We start from the raw sequence: 22,075 nt of genomic DNA, 5'->3' as shown, positions 1-22,075 counted from the left end.
GACACAGTAGTGTCATCATTCAGCACTAGAGAAAAGAGTGGTATATGAGCCATGTAATTAGCAATCATCTGTTTCACATTTATTTTTCTGGGCTGAAGTTCAGTTTCTCCTTGAAAAATAGAATATAAGTAATAAGCCCAGGCATGCGTACATACACATATACACACAGGACACACAAATAGACATGCATAATCATTCAAGGGAGTTTAGTTAACATTTTTCTCAAGATTATCTACAAAATCTTAAATATAGCTTAATTTTCCCTCTGTTTTTGTTGCTTTGTTTTGTAAAATATGAAATTCTTGGAGTTCCCATCATGGCACAGTGGTTAATGAATCCAACTAGGAACCATGAGGTTGTGGGTTCGATCCCTGGCCTTGCTCAGTGGGTTAAGGATCTAGCACTGTGAGCTGTGGTGTAGGTCACAGACACGGCTCAGATCCCACGTTGTGGCTTGGATCCCACGTTGCAACTTGGATCCCACGTTGTAGGCCGGCAGCTACCGCTCCAATTCGACCCCTAGCCTGGGAACCTCCATATGCCATGGGAGCAGCCCTAGAAAAGGCAAAAAGACAAAAAATAATAAAACAAATTAAAATAAAATGAAAATAAAATATGAAATTCTTTTCAGATTAATTTGTATAGAGAGTTCAACAATTATGTATCTTCAATGCACAAGAAAAGGCTGTGATTTATTTAAACCTCAGAGTTTTAGATGAAATTTCAAGGGAGACAAGGGACAGGGGTGTGGACTCAGCTTTGGGATAAACTTTCAATTTAGCTCTGGGTGAGTTGCTTGACCTAGTCTCTTTCCTCTTTTAAGAAAGTGAAGGAAAGCCTCTCTTACAAGCTTGGGAATAAAATGAGGTAATGTATGAAAAAGTGCCTCTGAAATTATGAAGCAAAAAAAGGGATGATGGTCTTATCATTATTATTATAATTGAAATAATATGAAAATGAAGTTTTTTATCATAACAAGTTATGAATGGATGCTGTGTTCTTCCCACCAGGAATCAAAGAAGTTGCTGTTTTATGTAGAAAATGGTTGAGATTCCACATTAGAATTTTGTTTGACTCAGTATGTGTTCAGATAATGAATTTGGCTTTTCCACACAGAGAATTGTGGCACTTAAGTTGTGCCTGAAGCAGAAGATAGTATTCTCCTCATGTTTTCATACGTTCAGTGGGGAGCTAAGAAATGGTTATCCTTGCAGTAGATTGTATATTTTCTGTACAACTAGCAATCACAGTAATTCCAAGAAGCGAGTGTATTCTAATTATACTCTGCTCTAAAAATCAAGGTTTGGTTGATTCTATGAATCAGTCACATTCCCCTTTTGTCTCCTTTATTTTGCACAGTTTTTCTCTTTCTCTCATGGGAAGATGAGAGAAGACATTACAGGTAGTGAGAGCTTTTGGGAAAGCTAGATGGATTTAAAGAATTCCCAGTATCACCATAAAGCTTCCCTAATGAGGAAGCCACATAACCTTCCCGGACTCTGAAGTGGATCTTTAGTATAAACAAAAAGGCCCATTTTAGGAAATCTTGTCTTTCCTCTGCTTTATAACTTGGAAAACTGTATCATATACAGCAAAACAAGTGGCAGTCTTCTCCAAAGCCCCCAAATGCCCAACTAATCAGCTTTGAGACCATCTTGAATCAAGGCATCTACGTATCCACAGACATGCACGGGACACGGGCACCTATGTGCACGCCGTGTTTGGCTATGTCCACCACCCACACGCTCCTCCAGACTGCCCCAGGCTACGTGGCTCTAAGCACCCAGTGCAGGCAGGTAATAGGTTATTAAACAGAAAACAAGTTTGTGTGGAGACAGTCATTGCGTCATTAGTGGTTTCTGGCTTGTTCATTCTCTGGGTGAGCACCTCATTTGCAGTAACCAGGTCTGTGGGCTCTAAGAGTCACTTCGTCTTCATCACTTCCTGCTTTGTAGGATTCCCAGCTTTCACCTGGAGCAGGACTAACCGTTCACATTTCTCTCGATAAATATTGGTCGAGTGCACCCTCGGTAGCAGGCACTGTGCTAGGCCCAGAGGATTCAACCATGAAAATAGAAAATCCCTTGTCCTGGGGATGGGGGCGGGGGGTGGGCTTAGAGTCAGGCATCTGCTTGTCCCAAGATGAAAGATAAGATCTATTTCAGCCCGAACTGCCTGGAAAGTTTGATTTTTCTCACCAATATCATAGGGTACCCCATCACCACCACCAGGGTAGATTTGGGCCCTGGCCCTCCTCCCCATGGAAAAGTCAGCATCACCAGAGTCCCTGCGAGCCTTGCATTTGACACCAGTTTGGTCCTTGTAATGTCTTGAGGGTTCTTATGAATTGAGTACAATATTTATGAGTCCCACAAAAACACCCTGAATGAACATATGAGAAATGAATTCTAATTGCACTTCATCTGTAGACTTAACCCAGCTAAAGTTGAGTTTCTGTTTTTGTCAGTGGTGTAAAAATATCAGCTTGTTTATAAATACTGTTATAAGGAGAGTTCAGCCACGAAAGCCTGACATAATCTTAAACGGCCACATTTTAAATCAATAATCTTCAATTGTAAAAATTTAAATGGCCTGCCGTTCAGAAGCACCCTGCATAAGAAAGATATGGATAAATAATTGACCAGTTTGCTAATTTAAACTGCCCTGGCTTACTGTTTCTCATTTTTCTTCTACTGGCTTCCACAACCCATTCGTCCCTTGGGGAAATGACTTTCCAAGGAAATCTCCTCATTGGCAATGTCCCCTCAGCCAGAGGCAAAGAGCAAAACTTGCTGGGTGGTCAACAGAGTGTGAAGTCCTAGTTGTACTTCCCCAGAGGGAAGTTCTATGTTGATAAAAGCTCCAGACGCAGCTAAGCTTTGGGGCAGAGAACACAGTCCTTTGAAAAAGCTGGGCTGATACCCAGATTTAAGATTCACCTCTCTTAGGCCCTTTCATCACCACCACCAACTTCTGCCCAGATGACTGAGAGCATCTCTTTTACTTTCTGCTTTCACTGTAACTCTCCCGTATGCTTTATCCTCCACGCAGCAGCCACATGATCTTTGAACACCTTAATCAAAATGACTTCCCCGTGTTCCTAGAAGAAAGCCCGGTCCTCTCGTGTGGCCTGTGAAGCATCCACACTCCAATCCCCTGCTCACCTTTTCAGCCCCTTCTCATTATCAGTGTTCATGATTAACACACTCCAGCCCCTCTCCTCCCCTTCCTGTTCCTCCACCGTAGGCCATGCCAGGGCCTTTGCACCTGCAGCATTCATCCCATGCTCTTTACCCACCTGGCTTCTTCTTTGCGTCTCGGCTCATGTGTCCCCTCCTCAGAGGGGACCTTCCTTGACCCTTTGCTGGTGCCCCACCCCAGCTCTTTCTCTCACAACTCTGTTATCCTCTGAACACCCACCAATCTCTGAATTTACCCCTCTCCTTTAAATTGTTTTTGCCTGTCGTCTTTTCTGTGTATATTTGCAGACTGTAAATGCCATTCCTCTCTCTTCTGTTTCCAGCTGCTTCTCCAGTGCCTGGCACGTGGCAGTATGTTGAATGGATGCATACACACATAAGGACCCAACTATGGCCCAAGAATACCCCCAGTCTTAAACTCTGTACAAGTTTGTGTGTTCTAAGTTCCAGCTCAGCTTAAACCATAGGAGATGTGAATATGCTTTTCAATGTAGTTTCTCTTTTCTGTTTCAGTCCTCTCTAATAAATAGTGACATTATCTTTGTGAAGTTGCATGCCCCATGGGAAGTGCTTGGAAGATATGCAGAACAAATGAATGTAAGAATGCCTTTCAGGTAGGTGTGAAAGTATTTTCCCCTCCACTCTTTCTGCTGCTAATGTACTCCTCTCTCAAATAAAATAAAACTGGCATGCAGGTTGGAACGCTACTAGAGAAGGAAATCCTTGAAATGTTTCAGAAATGCAATACGTCTTCATGGCTAATGATGACTTCATGGCTTTTTGTGAAAATGTCCAGCTGATTCAATCCTCAGAAGGTAAATAATTTAAGTGCCAGCGAGAAAGAAATATTTTCCAAGTGGCATTTTCATTTCCAAAGTGCCATTTTTAAAAACCTGTGCACTGCTTCTTTGAATGGTCAGACCCCAGGATCAGTGGTGCAGGTCCTTACTGACTGTTCCCTTCCAGAAAAAAAAAATTAAAATCTGCTTCTGTTGAAACAAGTTCCAGAAATGTCAGGAAAATGGCAACTTATTTTTTAAAACGACTTGTTTTTAAATTTTAAAGTCAGGTCATAAATACTGTGCAAACACAAGCATCAATATTTATTCCCAGGGGAAGAGAAGCTACTTTGCTTGAAGATAAATAACTTTGCTTAATTATTGAGAAGGTTAATTTTCTTTATCTCACAGTAGATATCATTATGTTCCTATTTTTCCTATAGGTTAAGGAAAAGTGATCATTGGCTAGATGGAAAGGAAATAAAGTATTAAACCTCAAATTATAAATGCCAAGTTATATGGGAATAATGAAATCTCTTAAAGGAGATGGAAGGGGTTTGTACCAAGGACAGTTCCAAAGAGATTAGAGAATTAAACACTTTTGGTTCACACTTTGCCAATAAGACCAAGTCAGAGTACAGAAATCAGGCAAATTAGTGCCAATTCTAAAGTATATCTCTTGGGATTTCCCATCGTGTCTCAGTGGTTAACAAACCCAACTATTATCCATGAGGACGCGGGTTCAATCCCTGGCCTCACTCAGTGGATTAAGGAACTGGCACTGCCCTGAGCTGTGGTGTAGGTCGCAGACGCGGCTTGGATCCCATGTGGCTGTGGCTGTGGCGTAGGCCGGCAGCTACAGCTCTGATTGGACCCCTAGCCTGGGAACCTCCATATGCCGTAGATGCGGCCCTAAAAAGACAAAAAAAAAAAGTCAAAAATGGATGAATAAATAAAGTATACCTCTTAATGAGCTGTGGAAAGTTATCGAGACAGAGAACCATCTACATTCATAGAAACGAAAAGGAGCTAGGGACACATTTAGAGAAGGGTGATTTCCGTTCATAGGCCTGTAATGTATCTCCCTGGTGCATCTGATTTTCTTTGTTTACTTGTCTTTATGTCCTAATACCAATTTAAAATGCAGGCAGGGATTTCTAGCATCTATTTTCCTGAAGGCAAAATTGTCAAGGGAATTGAGACAAACATAGTTCTAAACTCTTAATTTATTTTTGTATTTAAAATGTTACAAAGGAAATCTTAGAACATAAGGATTTTTAAAAAGCAATATATAGCTGTATATATTTATAATCAATTTCATTTCCATTGAAAGTTGTTAAACTATAATTATAATTAATGCCAGTTATTTATCAAATGTGGATTAATACTATGTCACACTTAAGGACCAAAAGGAAAAGAATTCCTATGCTTGGATAGAACCATATATCAGACCAACCTCTTACAGCCAACAGAGCTAAAAAGGCTACCATTTGATAAAAGAAAGGTAGTAAAACCTAGCGACTCTGATACACAACCTTACCTCCCTCCAGCCCATGCCATAGCAATCTCATCAAACTTTCTGCCAGAACACAGTTCTTGAGCAAAGAACCCAAGCAGAATGTGGAAACTTGAGTCCTGTGAATGCACAGCAAGTTCCCTTAGCACCCAGAAGCATTTCATCTCTGAAGGGCCCCATCGCAGGTAACATTTCTATCTGCTCATTACATAGCAGAAAAGTGCTCAAGTGCTGCCTGCAAGCAGCATTAATACTTTGCATATGCCGCATTGAGAGAATGAGTTCTAGGCAACAAAATGAAAACCGTAATAACTATGAATAATAATCTTTAATGTAGGAATTCCTGCAGGACAATATTTTAGGAGAAAACACTGTTAACATGTGGGTGCTAATTGGCCTTATTAATATTGATGTGACTTTACCTAAACATGGCTTCAATTTGACGCAACTTGATGCATTTAAAATTAATGCTATCATTTTGTCCAATGCTTCAGACTAATAACTCTAGCCTAAGGAGGCATACGTATTTCCAAGGAAGGAATTGCCCTGCCATATCGTTTCGACAAAATGTTCAAACATGAATTTGGATGGCTCTTTAAATGCCTCCAAGAATCATATCTGTATTTATTATTTTCTGTAGGCTGCACTTCTGAATCCCAGATTTAGTTATCCTTGGGTTTTTATTTTACAGTGTTTAAAAGGAAGTCGAGGAATAGATTTCTTATGAGAAATTGTCGATAAAACCTGCTTCTCCTAAATACCTATATGTCCATGGATACATTTTTTTAATAGACCGCTTTTAGAGCATTTTTAGGTTTATAGAAAATTGAATAGATAGTACAGAGTTCCCATATACTCCCTCTCCCCACACTTACAGTTTCTTTAGTACAGATACCCTTGCATTAGTGTTTGGTATATTTGTAACCATTGCTGGACCAATATTGATAAGTGTTACTATCTAAAGTCCATAGTTTACTTTAAAGTTCACTTTTTATCTTGTGCAGTTCTCTGGCTTTTGACAAATGCATAGGGTCACATATGCCCAATCATGGTATCAGGCAAAATAGTTTCACTGCCCTTAAAAGTCCCCTTTACTCCATCATTTCATCCCTTCTTCCCTCAATCCAAACCCTGGCAGCCACTGATCTTTTTGTTGTCTCTATAATTTTGCCTCTTAAAAGCATGGGATATGTTTTTAGGTTTTCACAAATATGCAAAATAAGTTTCGGTGTATGAATGTCTCCTTTTCTCTAAGCGAGATAGCGCAGTGACAGCTCAGAGTGCATATCAACTGTGTTTATTTCCTGACTACCCCATTGGTTGAAGCCCAAAATATGGAAAGGGAGATTGCATTTTAAATCATCTAACGTGTGTGCTCTCCATTCAGACCATACCCAGAATTTGCATTTGTAATACTTTTTAAAATGCAGGCGTTCCTTCTGTGGCTCGCGGAAATGAACTTACCTAGTATCCATGAGGATGTGGGTTCGATTCCTGGCTTTGCTCAGTGGGTTAAGTTTCCCACATTGCTGTGGCTCTGGTGTAGGCCAGCAGCTGCAATTCACATTCACCCCCTAGCCTGGGAACTTCTATATGCTGCGGGTGTGGCCCTAACAAGACACACACAAATGCAGATATTACAGAAGTATAATAGATCCTTAAAAGTCTGATTTTTAAAAAGTACTTTTCCAAGATTCCTTGGTTTATGTCTTTAAATCACCTATGTGAAGGGCACTGGTTAGGCAGCCTGCTCTAGTGTGGGTTTTTTGCAGCAAGTTATTAATGCTTGTTTGTGTCCTTCCCATACTGTTTGTAAAACATATACATATTTTTATATTACCCTTGCCTATAACAGATAAGAGAAGCTTTCTCTAAACTTAAAGTGCTAAGTAAATGTTAATATAATCACGTGCCCATTAAATTATGTATGTTGCCAGCAGCCTGGGCAGTCCGTCTCTGTATCCTGGAAAAAAAAAAAAAACTTAGCTTAGCTGAATTCGTACTAGTACCAACTGCTCCAAATTATTGCTCTGCCCTGGTTCTGTAGCTGAAGAGCAACCATACAAGATCCTGGTAATGAGGAGAGGAAGCAGTGTCGATGGAAACTATTTCATAAGATTTCACAACTCAAAAATGCACGCCCGACGTTCCCACTACATTTCTCACTGTTAATCTCTTTTTAGTTTTTTCTTCTTCACCTCTTACAGGCTTCTATCTTCAATCTCCTTTCCTTCCTTGCTAGTTCAAACTGTAACTGACGATGGGTTTTCTTCTCGACTGGCTTCATTTTTGCTGTTCTTCCAGGAGAAAAATCTATTACCTGCCCCGCCGGTACAAGTTCATGAGCAGGTTAGTAGCATGCTCTGTCATGAGGGTGTTTGCTTCAGTGGTTGACCTGTGTGCTCCAGCAATGACAAGGAATGCAAGCTGGGGGAAACAGGTCTTTGTCACCTGGAAAACTGGCTGCCATGCCCAAAATAGCTATGGCAGGTCAGCCTTGGGGGAGGCAAAAAGCAAAGATGGAAATATTCCTCTTTGAATCTTCCCTGTGACTTCTCCACACTTGGGATGACAGAATTCATCTGCAGGTGTGTTGAAACTGTGTTGTTGTCTTTTTTCTCCCCATTCTGCTAGAGAAATTACCAGAAAGCCCAGCTTTTTAGAAAGCATCTTGGGTCTGAATTTTTTTTTTTTTAATCCATGCAAACTCCTCCCTCCACTATATCTAACTTGAAATCTTGAAGTGCAGGCAATCACCCTCTCAAAAAGCAGATGGTGGAGCTCCCATTGTGGCACAGCAGGTTAATGATCTGGCTTGTCTCTGTGGTGGCAGTTCAATCCCCAGCCCCGTAGAGTGGATGAAGGATCTGGCATTGCCACAGCCAGATGGCATAGGCTGAAGCTGTGGCTTGGACTTGATCTCTGGTCTGGTCTGGCAACTTCCATATGCTGCAGGTGGGGCAGAAAAAGAAGAAAGATGGCTTCTCAGCACCGCCCACCCCACATTGGGCCGGGTCCTCCTATGTTAGTCATATTTTGTTAATAAAGTATGCAGATGTACCCTACTGAGAAGCTTTCCTACTCTCTTTCTTATCCCTCATCCCCCCCCCCCCCAAATCATTCTGGTTGGAGATTGCCTTTACTGAACTACGTATCCTTCCAAAGCTTGTTTCTCCTTGGTTTTTGAGCAGCCAAGGATTCAGGGGAGGCATTAGTGATGTCCTTTAATTTGATTCTGATTATTGGCAGTCTAATTCAAAACTTTTAATTGGTCTTATGTAATCATTCACCCTGAGCTGAGCTGGTAGTTAAACTTGGAAACCATTGCTTTTGTCTGAAAATCTTAGAGTTCAGTTCTATGAGACATAAGACTCAAGTTAACTCTGCTTATATGCTATTCACAAGGATAAGAGTAGTTGATATGTTTTAGTGGGTTTACTCAAATATATGTGCACTCAACAAAATATGGCATGAGAATGGGCATTTTAAAAAAAAATGAGGTGTGGTTTCCAAAAATTTCCAAGCAGCATCCTTATTAGCAGTTCTTCTTTCATCAGGCAGTTGCCATGGCATTTGGATTCACCACGGTGAGATTAGTCCCTTGTCACATAATGACCTTCTACAAAAACCCGATGTACATTTTAGCTTATTTCAGTAGTTCTCAATCGTTCTCAAACAATTAGCATCACCTGGAAGGCTTATTAAAACTCAGATTGCTGGGCCTGTGCTATAATCCATGATGTAGATTTCTCTCTCTCCACCTGGAAGGCGTGTGAAGGCAAGGGTTGCTCATCCAATTCTCTATTTCCAGTGCCTAGCACATGGCAGGTGGGGCAAATGAATGAATGAATCTCCATACACATGTGTGAGGATTTGCATGAGGGAAAAGGAGGTCACGAAGAAACACACAGACAAACTAGGGCTGCCTAAAGTGTCATACATAGTCTGGGGACTAAAACATCTGCTCCCACCATGGGGAAGAGGCGAGCCATGATGGCTTGAAAGAAAATGATGGTAAAAGGAACCATGTAATCTCGAGGTTGGATGGGATATCACATGTCATAAGTCCGGTCACTCATTAGCTATTTGAACCTCTGCTATATGAACAGCCATCTCATATTTGAACAATTCTGAAAAGAGGGAATTCCTGAACCCGTCTGTGAATACCTGACTTAAAAAGTTCTTCCTCAAAATAAGCCACAATCTCTCTCTCTTTAGCTTTCCCTCTAAAACACCCAGATTGTAGTTCTACTCCCTGGAGAGGCAAAAGATAATCTACAAAGTAAAACTGCAAAGTATATGGGAAAGATTGTGAAATGATAGGCAAAAGACTTAGCTCTTAGCCAAGTATTTGGTAAACAGGAGATGATGGCAGGTAGAGAGGTTTCTATACTAAGGAACTGGGAGGTGAAAGAAGAATGGAACCTCAAAGGAATACAGGTGTGGTGAGAAAGATGATGATTTTTGTTTTAACAATTCCGTGTTATGACTCTCGGTAGATCTTTGAGATGTTGACGTCCTGAAGCCTTTTGAAACTGATAGCAAAGGAAATAAAGCTAAAGCTGAAGCTAGAGAATCCTGCTGGGGAGACAAGACCGGTAGGGACTATGACCTTAGCCAGGGTAATGGATGGAATTTCCCAGGTCATGATGAAGGGAGGGGAGAGAAGAGGGCAAGTGGCAATTCCCTGGAAAAACCTGCTTTAAGGAGATGGGAAGAAATGGGGAGGGGGAGATGAAAAGGAACAATTTAAGGAGGAGGAGACTGAGGGAGGGCGGTGTCAAAATACCATGTGAGAGGTGCCACAAGAAGGGATGTTGTTTAGCGACTGATGGATGAGAGATGAGAATTGATTTTTGGTCACCATGGTAACTGCCATGCTAGTGGAGGGGTGGTTCTCAAACTTCAGCATGCATCGGGATCATCTGCAGGGCTTTTTAAATACTCAGATTGCTGAACCCATCCATCCCCAAAGGTGAGGCTCAATAATTTGCACCTCTGTCAAGACCCCAAGTGATGCTGATGTTGCTGGTCTGGGGCTAGTACCTTTTGAGAATGATGACTATAGAATAGAGGTTAACAGAAACCAAATTATAGCTGGTGGCGAATGGATGAGGTGCCGGCAAAAAAAGAGGCAGTCAGGGTTCACGAGTGCCTTGATAGGTTTTGTAGCCAAAAAGGAGAAAGAGGGAATGAGATTTAGAACAGAAGCAAGAAGAGGAAAACAGAGGAGGCTGTGACCATGTGACCAGCACATGTTCTGCATGTGTGGAGAAGGAATGTTGTGAATAAATAAGATTGTGGGAAATCCTTGTTTCTTGAACTAGAAGAACAGCTTACAAAACACTAATTTTTGGCCTAAAAAAGTTGATGCTACCCAGGTACATAAATCACAACCATAGAAGACTCTAGCCCTTAGAAGGCCCTGGAAGACTCTGGGGGAAAAGATAAAAGGGAAAAAAATCCTACTTATGGTTGTGTGACACGTTGTTTCGGAATGGCCTTGTAAGGTAAGCTCCACTGCTTAGCGCACAGGATTAAGTTTGGGACATAAATGTATTGGTGTAACGTATTGAAGCCCACTGTCCAGTGCAAATTTTTAAATGCAGTTTGCCAGGACATTTTGTATCTGCTTTAACCCTTCGCTTCACCTCAGAACAGGCTGATTTAGATGCTGAAGAATGTGTGTGTCTTTATAGCCAGGTGTGATGTTACCAATTGAAGGACACAGCTATGATTTGTTACCCGAGTCGCACACCAGGAGTACCATATTGACTTCCGGTATTTGAAAATTCTCATGTCATGCGAAATATGGATATTTAATTTAGCTTTTAGTTTCATTCATACAAATGCTATTTCACTTCATTAATCCATGAAAGCACCCTTGAAACAAACTCCCGTCAGGTTCAGAGAAATGAATTAGAAACGGTGGCGTTTCTGAGCAGGCAGAAAAATAAAGCATCATTCCACAAACGCCTTTATTTGGAAAAGCCACGTGATACCACAGAGCACACATGTAGTTCAGGTATGTGTTTATGGAGTAAATGCTCTTTTCATTCACATGTTTGGTCTATTAAAGGACTCTTATCTTTGGGCAGGCTTACAGGTATGATAAAGTGACTATCCAAGAAAGAAAGGAAATGTATCCTCTTTCTTCTGCCCTTTTTTTTTTTTTTTTGCCCCCACCAAATAGTACAAATGTAGTCTGCAGAAGATGTGCTTACAAAGTAACAAATCTGATGATTGTGGGTGGCTTGTACTTGTAGCTGAAGTCTCATTACTACTCAAGTCGTTTTCCCTCTGCTCCCCCATACATGTCCTGCCTGAAGTTCTTCTTTGTGATGCCTGGCAGAATGAATGCTGGACCCTACTGCATTACACATTCAGTGCCGTCCCAATCTTAGCAGATGAGTACACAGGCAAAGTGACAAAATGGCTTGGATATCTCCAGCCTCATCCTAAAATATTATAATTATATAACATATATATGACATTAATATATGTCAATGTTTCCAAAACTTTGGACTCTTCTATGAGATATTTACGCTGTGCCCCAATTGGTAGCCCTGGTGACCTAAAAGAATGGCATTAGCTTCCAAAGATCCCTAACCCTTATCCAAGGAGAGGCTGCAAATACTTGGCTTGAAGAAGAGGAAAAAGAAACGCAAGCCTCCTGTTGTCTGCTTCATTTACTGTAATGCAGGTTTGTGTATAGTGCCTCCATTAAAACACAAACAAACCAAAAACCAAAAAAAAAAAAAAAACCCTCATCTCTAAGTACTCTCTGGGCATATTATCCCTGAAAATGTAATCTTTGTTTGAAACCTGATGCTATTATTATAATATTCTTGTCTGGGGAAAAGCTGGTGTCTGTGCAAGTGGCCTGTTTCATTTAATTCAGCCTAATTAACTTTTTAGTATAAATTCTCTCCTGGGTTGTTAGGGGTGCAAAGGAAAGGCCCTTGTTTTGCTTTGTTTTTGCTTCTTGGGATATATCCTCAGCATCCAGTTTGGGATTCTGTGCATAGCCAGTGATTTATAAAGGCCCGCAGACAGGTTAGCCAGTTAGGAGTGAAGTCCTTTGCATGTGGCCTTTTCTATAATCATCATCATCCCTGAAGGCGGGTAGGATTGTCTGCCCTTTACAGCTGAGAAAACTGAAGTTAAGTTGTTTTAGGCAGGACCTTCCCAAGGCACATTTCTGAGGCATACCCTGCAAAGGTACAGCCCTACAGAGGTGGCAGGTCTTTGCCCATTTGTTTGTGCTTGTGCTGTGCTGCCAGCTCTTCCCAGCTTCCAGGATCTCAGCTGTCATAAACTGGCATTTGGGGGAGGACGCTGAACTTACCATCAAAACAACTTTCTTCAGAAAGTAACTCACCTTTTAGTCCAGATGTTAACTTGACAGGTCGAGGCCACAGATGCCCAAGTGGATGGCCCATCTTCTCTTTATTGATTTGCCTGTGTTGTCTCTAAGAGAGCTTTGGCTCAGTAAATGGCAGAAGTGGAACAAGGTGACAGTGTATCCAACCAAAATCAGTGCTGTCTTTTCCCTGTCAGAGGAGACTTTATAAAGTAAGTCCACTCCTGTATTGAAGGGACAAATGGGATGCTTCCCAGTTATTGGTTTCTTGACTTTTACAGACCAAAGTAAACTTCAGGTTTACCTGTTTGGGAATGTCTGTGAGATGCACAGACCTCAATATACAGGTGAGAATCATAGCTCTTGGATGTCTGTTGAGAACTTGGTAAATGAAAGGTCATTGTCATCATTGTTTTCTTTGTCCTGGAAACCACCACTAAGTAGAGCATTTTCTACATCCAGGGCATTGTGCAAACACTTATTATCGCCAATGCTTCCTTCTGTCATGGGTGTGTTAGATCAGAGAGTTTTAGTTTCTCACCTAGCATGGCACTCACCACTTTCAAGCTGGGCAATAAGGCTGTGAATCTACTTCCAGATAAATCCAAAGTCATCATTCTATATGAAAGCTTTCCATTATGTGCTGTGAAAAGGAAAGCTCTTTATTAACCCATTTCTTTAAAATGATATAGCCAAGATAGTATTGCTGAAATTGCCACCAACATGTATTTAGAGAGCATCCAATTAGATCATTTAAGGGATGAGGATACTAAGGCTTGTTGAGGCTAAAAGGTTTATTCCAGGCATCCAGCTTGAGTCTCACTCTTTCCAGCCTGGTGGCTTTTGCACTGTGTCTCTCCTTTGCAAGGGGGAAGGGGACCCTCACTGAAGTTGAGAGGCATGGTATGAGGACAGCAGTGGATTTGTGGAAGAGTGGCCACTTGTCATCCACCCACGGAGGGACAGACCTTTGTTCCCAGAGCCACTTACCTGGGAGGTAGGGGCAGCGTGTGGAACATTGGCCTCAGCCCTTGGGAGTCTGGCTTGCCGAGATCAGGTCTCAAGGGGAAGATTGGATGGATACTGTTTTGAGAGGTGTGTTAGTTTCTCATCACTGTTAGGACATATGCTGCACCCTAAGCTGCATAAAACAACACGTATTTATTATCTCAATTCTGCAAATCAGACGTCTGAGTTGGGACAAGTTTCAGCTGGTTTCTCTTACTCAGCGTCTCAGAGGCTGAAATCAAGATGTTGGTGAGCCTGGCTCTTGTCTAAAGGCTATGGGGAAGAACTGGCTTCCAGGCTTATCCAGGTTGTGGCACAATTGAGTTCCATGAAGTTGTAGGACTGAGATCTCTGTTTCTTGACTGGCTATTAGCCAAAGGTCATTCTCAGCTTCTAGAAGCTTCCTATGCTCCCATGCTTTGTCCCCTCCATCTCCAAGTCAGCTTTGGCTGGTTGAGTCCTTCTCACACTTTGAGTCTCTCTGCCCTCCCCTCTGCCTTGTCTCTCCTGTCTCCAGCCAGAGAAAGTGCCCTGCTGTTAAATGGCTTAGTGACTCAGCGGGTCCACCTGAATATTCCAGATGCTCTCCCTGATTTAAGGCCCATAACCTTCCTTACATCTGCAAAGTCCCTTTTGCCACATCACATGACATATTGCCAGGTTCTGGGGATTAGGGTGCAGGCACCTTTGGGAGGCTGTTCTGCCAAGCAGAAAAGGACACAGACTACTTACTGATCACATTTGAAGAGTTTTTCTTCTCACTGTGAGCATGCAGCCTGGCATGTGTGATGGAACTGGGACAATCCATGCTTCATCTTGCTGCTTCTGCTCTAGCTGCTCCAGGAAAGCCCAGTTCATGCTCACCACCTTCTATCCCCAGTTATTGTCTTGGGGGGGGAGTTATTTTAAAGATATCTTTGAATAGCTTTCTTCTGCCATGGTGTTTAAAAACCCCAATTTCTCACTTTTAAAGAATTTTTTTAAAAGAATTTCCCTCACTTTTACCTTAGTCTCTGAGGTCTTCAGGAGTTGTTGATGACACTGCTATCTGCCTGAGAGCTTTTCCAAAGCATTTCATGCACATCCTCTTTTATAAGCCTCCTAACAACCCTATGAGGTCAATAAGATGGTGATGATTCCATTTTAAAACTCTCGAAAAATAAGGCTCAGGATGGTGAGTGATTTGCAGAAGGTCACACAGCTGATAAGCCACAGGGCCAGGATTTAGGCATCTCTAGTACAAACCCCAGCTCCTTTCCCCCATGCCAGACAGCCTCCCCTCACTCCCTTTTCCCTTCCTTTCCCCTCATTTTTCAATGAATTAATCACTTTCACCTTGTTCTTCTCTTTCTCTACCATTTCCACATTTCATTTAAATTGTGGTGCCACAAGCTGGTTGCTGAAAACTGCCATTTCATTCCCATAGAGTGTTTATGCCTGAATTTTTACAGCTTTGTTTTTATCCACCCGGAGCACTGTACCCATCTGGGTTTAATTCGAAGTCATTGCATGCAGAGCCTAGATTCCATGCGAATGCAAAGTTCGCAAAGTGTAATCCGATTAGTGCTGCAGACTGGAGATGTGTGGGAGGTAAAAGCTCTATTATGAAAAACCTCTGGGCCAAAGTCTTCTTTCATGAACAACTTTTAAGGTAATCACATGAAATAAAGCCAAGAGCCACAGGGAAGGCAATCGGCTTAGACTAGGAAGTCTAATTTAAGGACTAAATCATTGAACTTGGATGAGTGATAGATGCCGGTGAAGCATAATTAACCTTGAATTGAAAAGCAAAAAGACAAAAATGTTAAGAGGCAAACTGGTTGCTCAAATTCTTGGGTTTTTTTTTTGGGGGAGGGGGGAGAAAAGAAAGTAATAATTGCCAGTGTTCACTGTGTACCAGACACCGTTCTGGAGAGTTTATGTACATATTGATCAGTTAATTGTCACAACCTTATGAATTAAGCATCATTTTCATTCCCATTTTTACATAGAAGAAATTGAGGCATAGCAAAGTTAAATAACTTGCCCAAGGTCACACTGCTCATAGTTACAGAGCCAGGGTTTGGATCTAGGCACCCTGGCTTCAGAGTTCATGTTCTCAACCACAGTGTGATGTTGCCTCTCTGAAGCTCATCACATCACTATATTTTTAAAGTATCTTTAAGGAGATGATGGAGGTGGGGAGGAGGGACCAGGAGGGTGAAGGATGAGGGCAATGGGAACCTTTTCTCTTTTTTAAGTCTTTGGGCCAATCTAAGCTATTCTTCTTATCTGGCTGCATGACCCGGGGTAGACTCTTTACTTCTGTGTGTGTATATGTGGTGGGGACAGGTCCTCTTGGAGAGGAGGATTTTAAAGAAGCTGGAGGATTCTTTCCAGTTTGAACTTTCAGGGACTCTGGAAAAAGGATGGCCACCACCAACCAAGCAGAGTTGGAGGTGAGGGTACGGTTGTGATGGGGCTGAAACAATGCTGAGGATAAAAGGTGGTAAAAGAGGAGTTTACTCTTATTTTTCATTTTGATTGGTTACATAAAAAATAATCTCCTCAGCTGGGATTTTCACTAAAAAGGATAAATTGCTTTGTAAATAATTTTGACTCCAAGAATAGCTCAAATTTCCTGTGTTTTCAGTTAGTAGACTTAGAAGGTATTAAAGATTTTTGTCCCTAGAGAAATGTAATTCTTCTATAGCCTTTAATCAACTACTTTGATGAGGGTGATCTCTAAGATTGAGAGTCCAAAATCTGTATCTTGGTCCCGGCTTTATTCACTGACTGGGTAATTTGGGCTGGATAATCACCCCCGACCCCCCACCAAAAGTGTCTCTTGTGGTGTTTAAATGAGAATGGTACCTGTTCAGTCTACTTCACAGAGATGCTATTTGAGATGTGCTCTTGGAACAAACATTTTTCCAGCGGTACAGATACCTGAGGGAGTTTGATCATTTAAAAGTCTATTGTGGTATTTGCTCCTTCTAGTGTTTGGCTATGAGGGAGTGAGAATCCAGTCACTTAGAAGCCAGATGTTTTCATCAGCAGAAGTTGGAGGGAACAGGGAGGTAGCCAGGGAGAAACCGTGGCTCGAAAACCACTTTGGGGACAGCATTGTTTTCCTTGGCTTGGCATCATCATGTGCTCTGGCCGGAGTGACGTATGTGTGTTGTGATGCCCCAGCACCATGAGAATCATGGTATCAGCTTGAGATGAAAAGCGACATGAAAGCTAAAGAGAATGCCATCTCTGAGAGGCTACTTGGGGAAGATGTGAGAGACAGGAAGCAAACTGACATTGAGCTCTCGGGTACAGTCCCCCCTCTAGAATGTGCTATCAGCCCCCCACCCAGAGGCAAGTACAACTCCAGCTATTCCCTGACCTCAGATGGGGATATTTTCCAAGCACACAATGAGTTTCTGGTACCTGCAGTATGGAAGAAGTCAAGGTCTTGGCTGCTTTGCTTAAGGGAGTGTCAGCTTCCTTCCCAGAGCCTTCCAGCCTTGCTTATGACTCCTTTGTCATTCACTGACATGTGGGTAGATACATGACTTACAGCTGCCGTACCTTTGGCAAAAACATCAAAGTCCCTTGGTGAGATCCCAAAAACATGGAGTCATGGCTGTCATCTTTCCATCTCTCCAGGGAGGTGGGATAGGGCTATTTCATCATTTTATGAGTGCAGTGAGAATGCCAGGAGTGTGGGGGTCATAAATACAGCTCTGTGGAGACTTCCCTCCTGTGTTTTGAGGCAATGCTGACATGTTGTACCCTTTGGTCTTGCCTTTCATGTACCACAGGATCGATAAACAAATAAGCAGGTTTCGGAGATGGTTACCTAAGAAGCCAATGAGGCTGGACAAGGAGACACTGCCAGACCTGGAGGAGAATGACTGCTACACTGCCCCTTTCAGCCAGCAAAGGATCCATCAGTGAGTGTTTCCTGTGAAAGCCTTTGTCTTACTCAGGATGTGCAGCTGTGATAGAGCCCTCTCCTGTGCGTCTTTGAATCCTTGACCTGTGGAAGTATCATCATAGTGCCTTCCTCCCCTGGCCATCCTGTGAGTGTTCATGTCCCTTTTATATTAGTCAGGGTAAGCAAACTGCTCTAGCAGACAATCCCCACGTTCCCAGTGGTGTAGCACAAGAGAACGCTCATTCATAGGCATGTTGGGTGGTTCGGAGACCCAGGCTCCTTCTGCCTTGTGTCTCTGCCAAAGCCCAGAACCCCCTGCAGGCTCATCTGCCTGGATCCAGCAGGTAGGGAGGCTGGTCTACACCTTCCCCTATCAAAAGAGGGGTTATTGGTTTTTTGTTTCTTTTTTAAATCTCAATTCATCTCTCAGCTTCCCTTCCTTCAGCGCCTCACCAAATTGCCCTAGGAAATGCCACATTACCTAGCAGCTGGCTTCCTGGCTCATCCATCAGCCTCTGAACAGCAATTTATCACTTTTTACATGTGTGGTGATGGGGGTGAAGGGGAGTTCGCTGAGTAATTGAGCCTTTGAGGAATTGCAAAAGTGATAAAGAATTGACTCAGAAGCTGCTCCAATGACTACAAATCAGACTTCCGGCATTCCTGGCTCTCCCTGCTCCAGCCATAGTGACAGCCTCAGTAAAAATGCCTTACCTGAGGGAAGGAAGGGGGTGACAGATTTTTTTTTTTTAATGTGTTAACGATTTTGTAAAAAAAGAAAATAAACAATGGCAGTTGTCAAGTTGCAAGGAGCGCAAGGTGGGGGCACATTTCAGCAACAGAAAATCAGTTAAAGCCCTTGGACATCTAGGGGGCGAAGGAGAGAAGAAAAATCAAAGAATAGCTGCTGTGCATCAAAATGTATAATGTGTACTGCAAGAAAAGCAGCTCAGTCAGCCTCTGAAATAGCCAAACTCTGGATTCCCACAGGTTAGATTGCTGCCAAACAAGTCATATTATGTGAACGCTTAGCTTAAAAGGGTTATTGAGGAAGACGTGAAACTCACAGCCCAGCCTCAAAATCCTAGTAAAATCCTCCATGGGAAATGAGAACTGAGCAGGATTTCATGTTAACTCAGAGATCAGGACCTAGGATGTTGTCTTCAAAGATGAAGACAGATGAAAGCTGGTGTGTTCTCACTCTCAATTTAAACCCTCACCATGCTGTGCTGTACTGTTCATATTGAAGTTTCTTATACAAGTGGTGGTTTGTTTTAAAATCCTTCTGGAGTTGAGTCTGATTTACCTGCAGGTTTTCACTTTGCATCTCAGCTGCCTGAGAGAGTGCCTAGCACAGTGTAGGAGAGTCTCAACAATTTTGGATGGATGGATGGATGGGTGGGTGGGTGGGTAGATGGAAGAATCAGTGAAATATATGGTGTGTGCCTGGGGTTTGTTTCACTTCAAAGGGATACAGGTAAAGTGGAAGAGTGCTAGTTATGTTTCCTAATGTTCTGGCTTTAGAACAGAGTTTTTCAGCAGAATTCTCAAAATCATAAGCACCTGGGCACCCATCCGGGTCTCCAGCGACTAAAACTGAGGATCACATATATACAAATATCTCCGATTGTATAATAAATGAGGGATGATAGCATGTGATAGAGGGATCCGGCCATTTCTCACATAGGTTTGTGCAACTTTTTTGACATGTTTGGGCATTCACTCAGTGAATAATGGATTCATTCAACAGTCACTAATTTGATGCCTACGTCTTGCCAGACACTGACTGGGTACAGAGGATATGAAGATAAATAATACAGTCTCAGAGTTTCCCTGGTGGCATGGTGGGTTAAGGATCTAGCGTTGTCAGTACTGTGGCTTGGCTGCTGTTATGGCTTTGATTTCTGGCCTGGGAACTTCTACATGCTGCGAGTGTGCCAAAAAAAAAAAAAAAATTACAGTCTTGGCGACACCTAGTATACAGAGTAGACCATTTAAAATAATTGTAAACGGTCTGCTGGAGGTGACTTTTTTTTTTGTCTTTTTGCTATTTCTTGGGCCGCTCCCGCGGCATATGGAGGTTCCCAGGCTAGGGGTCCAATCGGAGCTGTAGCCACCAGCCTACACCAGAGCTGCAGCAACGTGGGATCCGAGCCGAGTCTGCAACCTACACCACAGCTCACGGCAACGCCAGATCATTAACCCACTGAGCAAGGGCAGGGATCGAACCCGCAACCTCATGGTTCCTAGTCGGATTCGTTAACCACTGCACCACGACGGGAACTCCTGGAGGTGACTTTAAAGAGAGCTCCATCTTCCAGGAAGGGAAGTGGGTAGCAGATGAGGGTGGATCACAAGAAGAAAATGCTTGAGGTGAGGTGGGCCTTAAAGGATAACACTTGTCCAGGTAGGTAAGGGGTTCACATCCCCCAAAGAGAGACTGACATGTCTATAAAAGTATAAAGATGTGAAGCAGAATGAGTTAAAACCACAAGTAGTTTTCTGTATTTGGGAATCGGGCATGAGAAGACTTGGCATTATGGTTTGCCAAAGAGAGTGATCAGTGGCAGATGAGCTTTCAAAACAGGAGAGGTAAGGAGGAAAAAGCAGAGGGACAGTTGGGATGAAGCAGACTTAAGAAACCTAAGAAGCTGACCTCAGTGGAACCAAGAGAATGGTGTAGGCTGTTCAGTTGTTCTGTTGGGAGATGGAAAATTAAACAAATGCCTTGAATGTTTGGGGCAGCAGGGAGTTCGTTCTCTCTGCAAATTGTCATGCCACATGGATAACATCCCTTTAATGAACGTATAAAAGTAAGACTGGAAGAACACTGGCTGTCAAGTTGGAAATAGTTATTTGGTACAATTAGGAACAGATTTCCCTAAGGATGGTTTGGGGGTGATTTTAATGGGTTTAGAGTAATCAGAAGTAGCCAGTTAATGAGGTCTGGGAGTTATAATATGATCTCCTGGTTTTCCAAATGCAGTCGAAAATCTCGTGCGACTTCTCGGTTTTGCCAGAATGTTTGATATTGTGTTAGTCTAGGAATGAAAAAGGATTATAGAAATTTAAGAGTGTGTGTGTGTGTCTGTGTACATGAATATAGGAGAAAAAGAAAACAACTGAAAGTGTTATATAAAAATGACCAAAGTTGAAAAGATCCTTGAAAATTTCTTTGCTCTCAGAACAAAATCCAGAATCCTAGGTTGACCCACTAGCTCCTGCTTCTGTCCCTGTTGCTGGCTTAGGCCATACTGATCTGCTTTGATCTCATTAACTCAATGAGCCCCCCTGTCTCCTGTCTAGACATGCTCTTCCCTCTGCCTAGATACCCTTTCCCTTAGGCTCCCTTCTTCCAGGTTGTATCAAAGACATTTCCTCCAGAAAACCTCCATAATGTCCAAGCTCCACCCCAGATTCTGGGTAAAGTGCATCTTTTATGTCTTGGTAATATTTGCTTCCTATCATAGCCCTAGATTAATAGTATCATCCATTTTCAGCTCCTTGAAAGATTATGTCGTATCACCATTTTTGAATCCCATAGTTGGTACTTAATAATGATTTATTAAATGGGAAGTTAAATGAATAGATAGGAATGAAAATAGGAGAATCATGAAAAAAGAGTAAAAATGATATGGGGGTCCCGTTGTGGCTCAGTGGGTTAAGAACTCGACATAGTATCCATGAGGATGTAGGTTTGATCCTTGGCCTTGATCAGTGGGTTAAGGATCCATCATTGCCTCAAGCTACAGCTTAGGTCACAGATGCAGCTCAGATCCAGCATTGCTGTGTGGTTGTGGTGGTGGCATAGGCCTGCAGCTGCAGCTCCAATTGGACCCCAGCCTAGGAACATCCATAGGCCACAAGTGCGGCCCTAAAAAGAAAGAAAAAAGAAAAAGTTGATGTGAAGTTAGCTCACTGCATACTCATCTCAAACCAAACTGAATATTTTCTTCTCAAATGTGGTCCATTGCTGTTGTCTCTTATTCAGTAAATGGCACTGATCTTTGTCCAGTGTCTGAAACCAGAGTCTGGAAGCTCTTCTAGACACCTCCATCACCTCTGCTTCCTGCATCTAATACATATCCAAAGACTGGTAATTTTGTATCTCAAGCGTCTCTTTAATTCAGTCATCTCTGCCACTATGATCTCACTTCTAATCCAGAAATAATATAACAGATCCCCGGGCTCCACTCTTGCCTACCTCCAATCCATCCTCTTAAGGGCATACAGAATGATGTTTTAAAAATGCACGTCTAATCATGTCACTTCACTCTGTCTAAAAACCTTAGGAAAATGTGA

General features: G+C 42.3%; 1 protein-coding gene across 4 annotated transcripts in view; it reads left to right on the top strand.

The window, feature by feature from the left end:
• Window positions 1–22,075, top strand: part of ANO4 (anoctamin 4) — a 354,946-nt gene that overhangs the window by 188,197 nt on the left and 144,674 nt on the right. For 2 of the 4 annotated variants that reach the window (XM_047788188.1, XM_047788190.1), the window contains 3 exons: window positions 3,714–3,814; window positions 7,800–7,844; window positions 17,658–17,789. In XM_047788188.1, coding sequence (XP_047644144.1) covers window positions 3,714–3,814; window positions 7,800–7,844; window positions 17,658–17,789 — 278 coding nt within the window. The remainder of the gene's footprint in view (window positions 1–3,713; window positions 3,815–7,799; window positions 7,845–17,657; window positions 17,790–22,075) is intronic. The other 2 variants (XM_047788189.1, XM_047788191.1) reach the window with 2 other exon arrangements.

Source organism: Phacochoerus africanus, chromosome 7 (genome assembly GCF_016906955.1).
Source record: "Phacochoerus africanus isolate WHEZ1 chromosome 7, ROS_Pafr_v1, whole genome shotgun sequence".
NCBI classification, from domain to species: Eukaryota; Metazoa; Chordata; class Mammalia; order Artiodactyla; family Suidae; genus Phacochoerus; species Phacochoerus africanus.
This window is presented reverse-complemented; position numbering and strand designations above follow the sequence as displayed.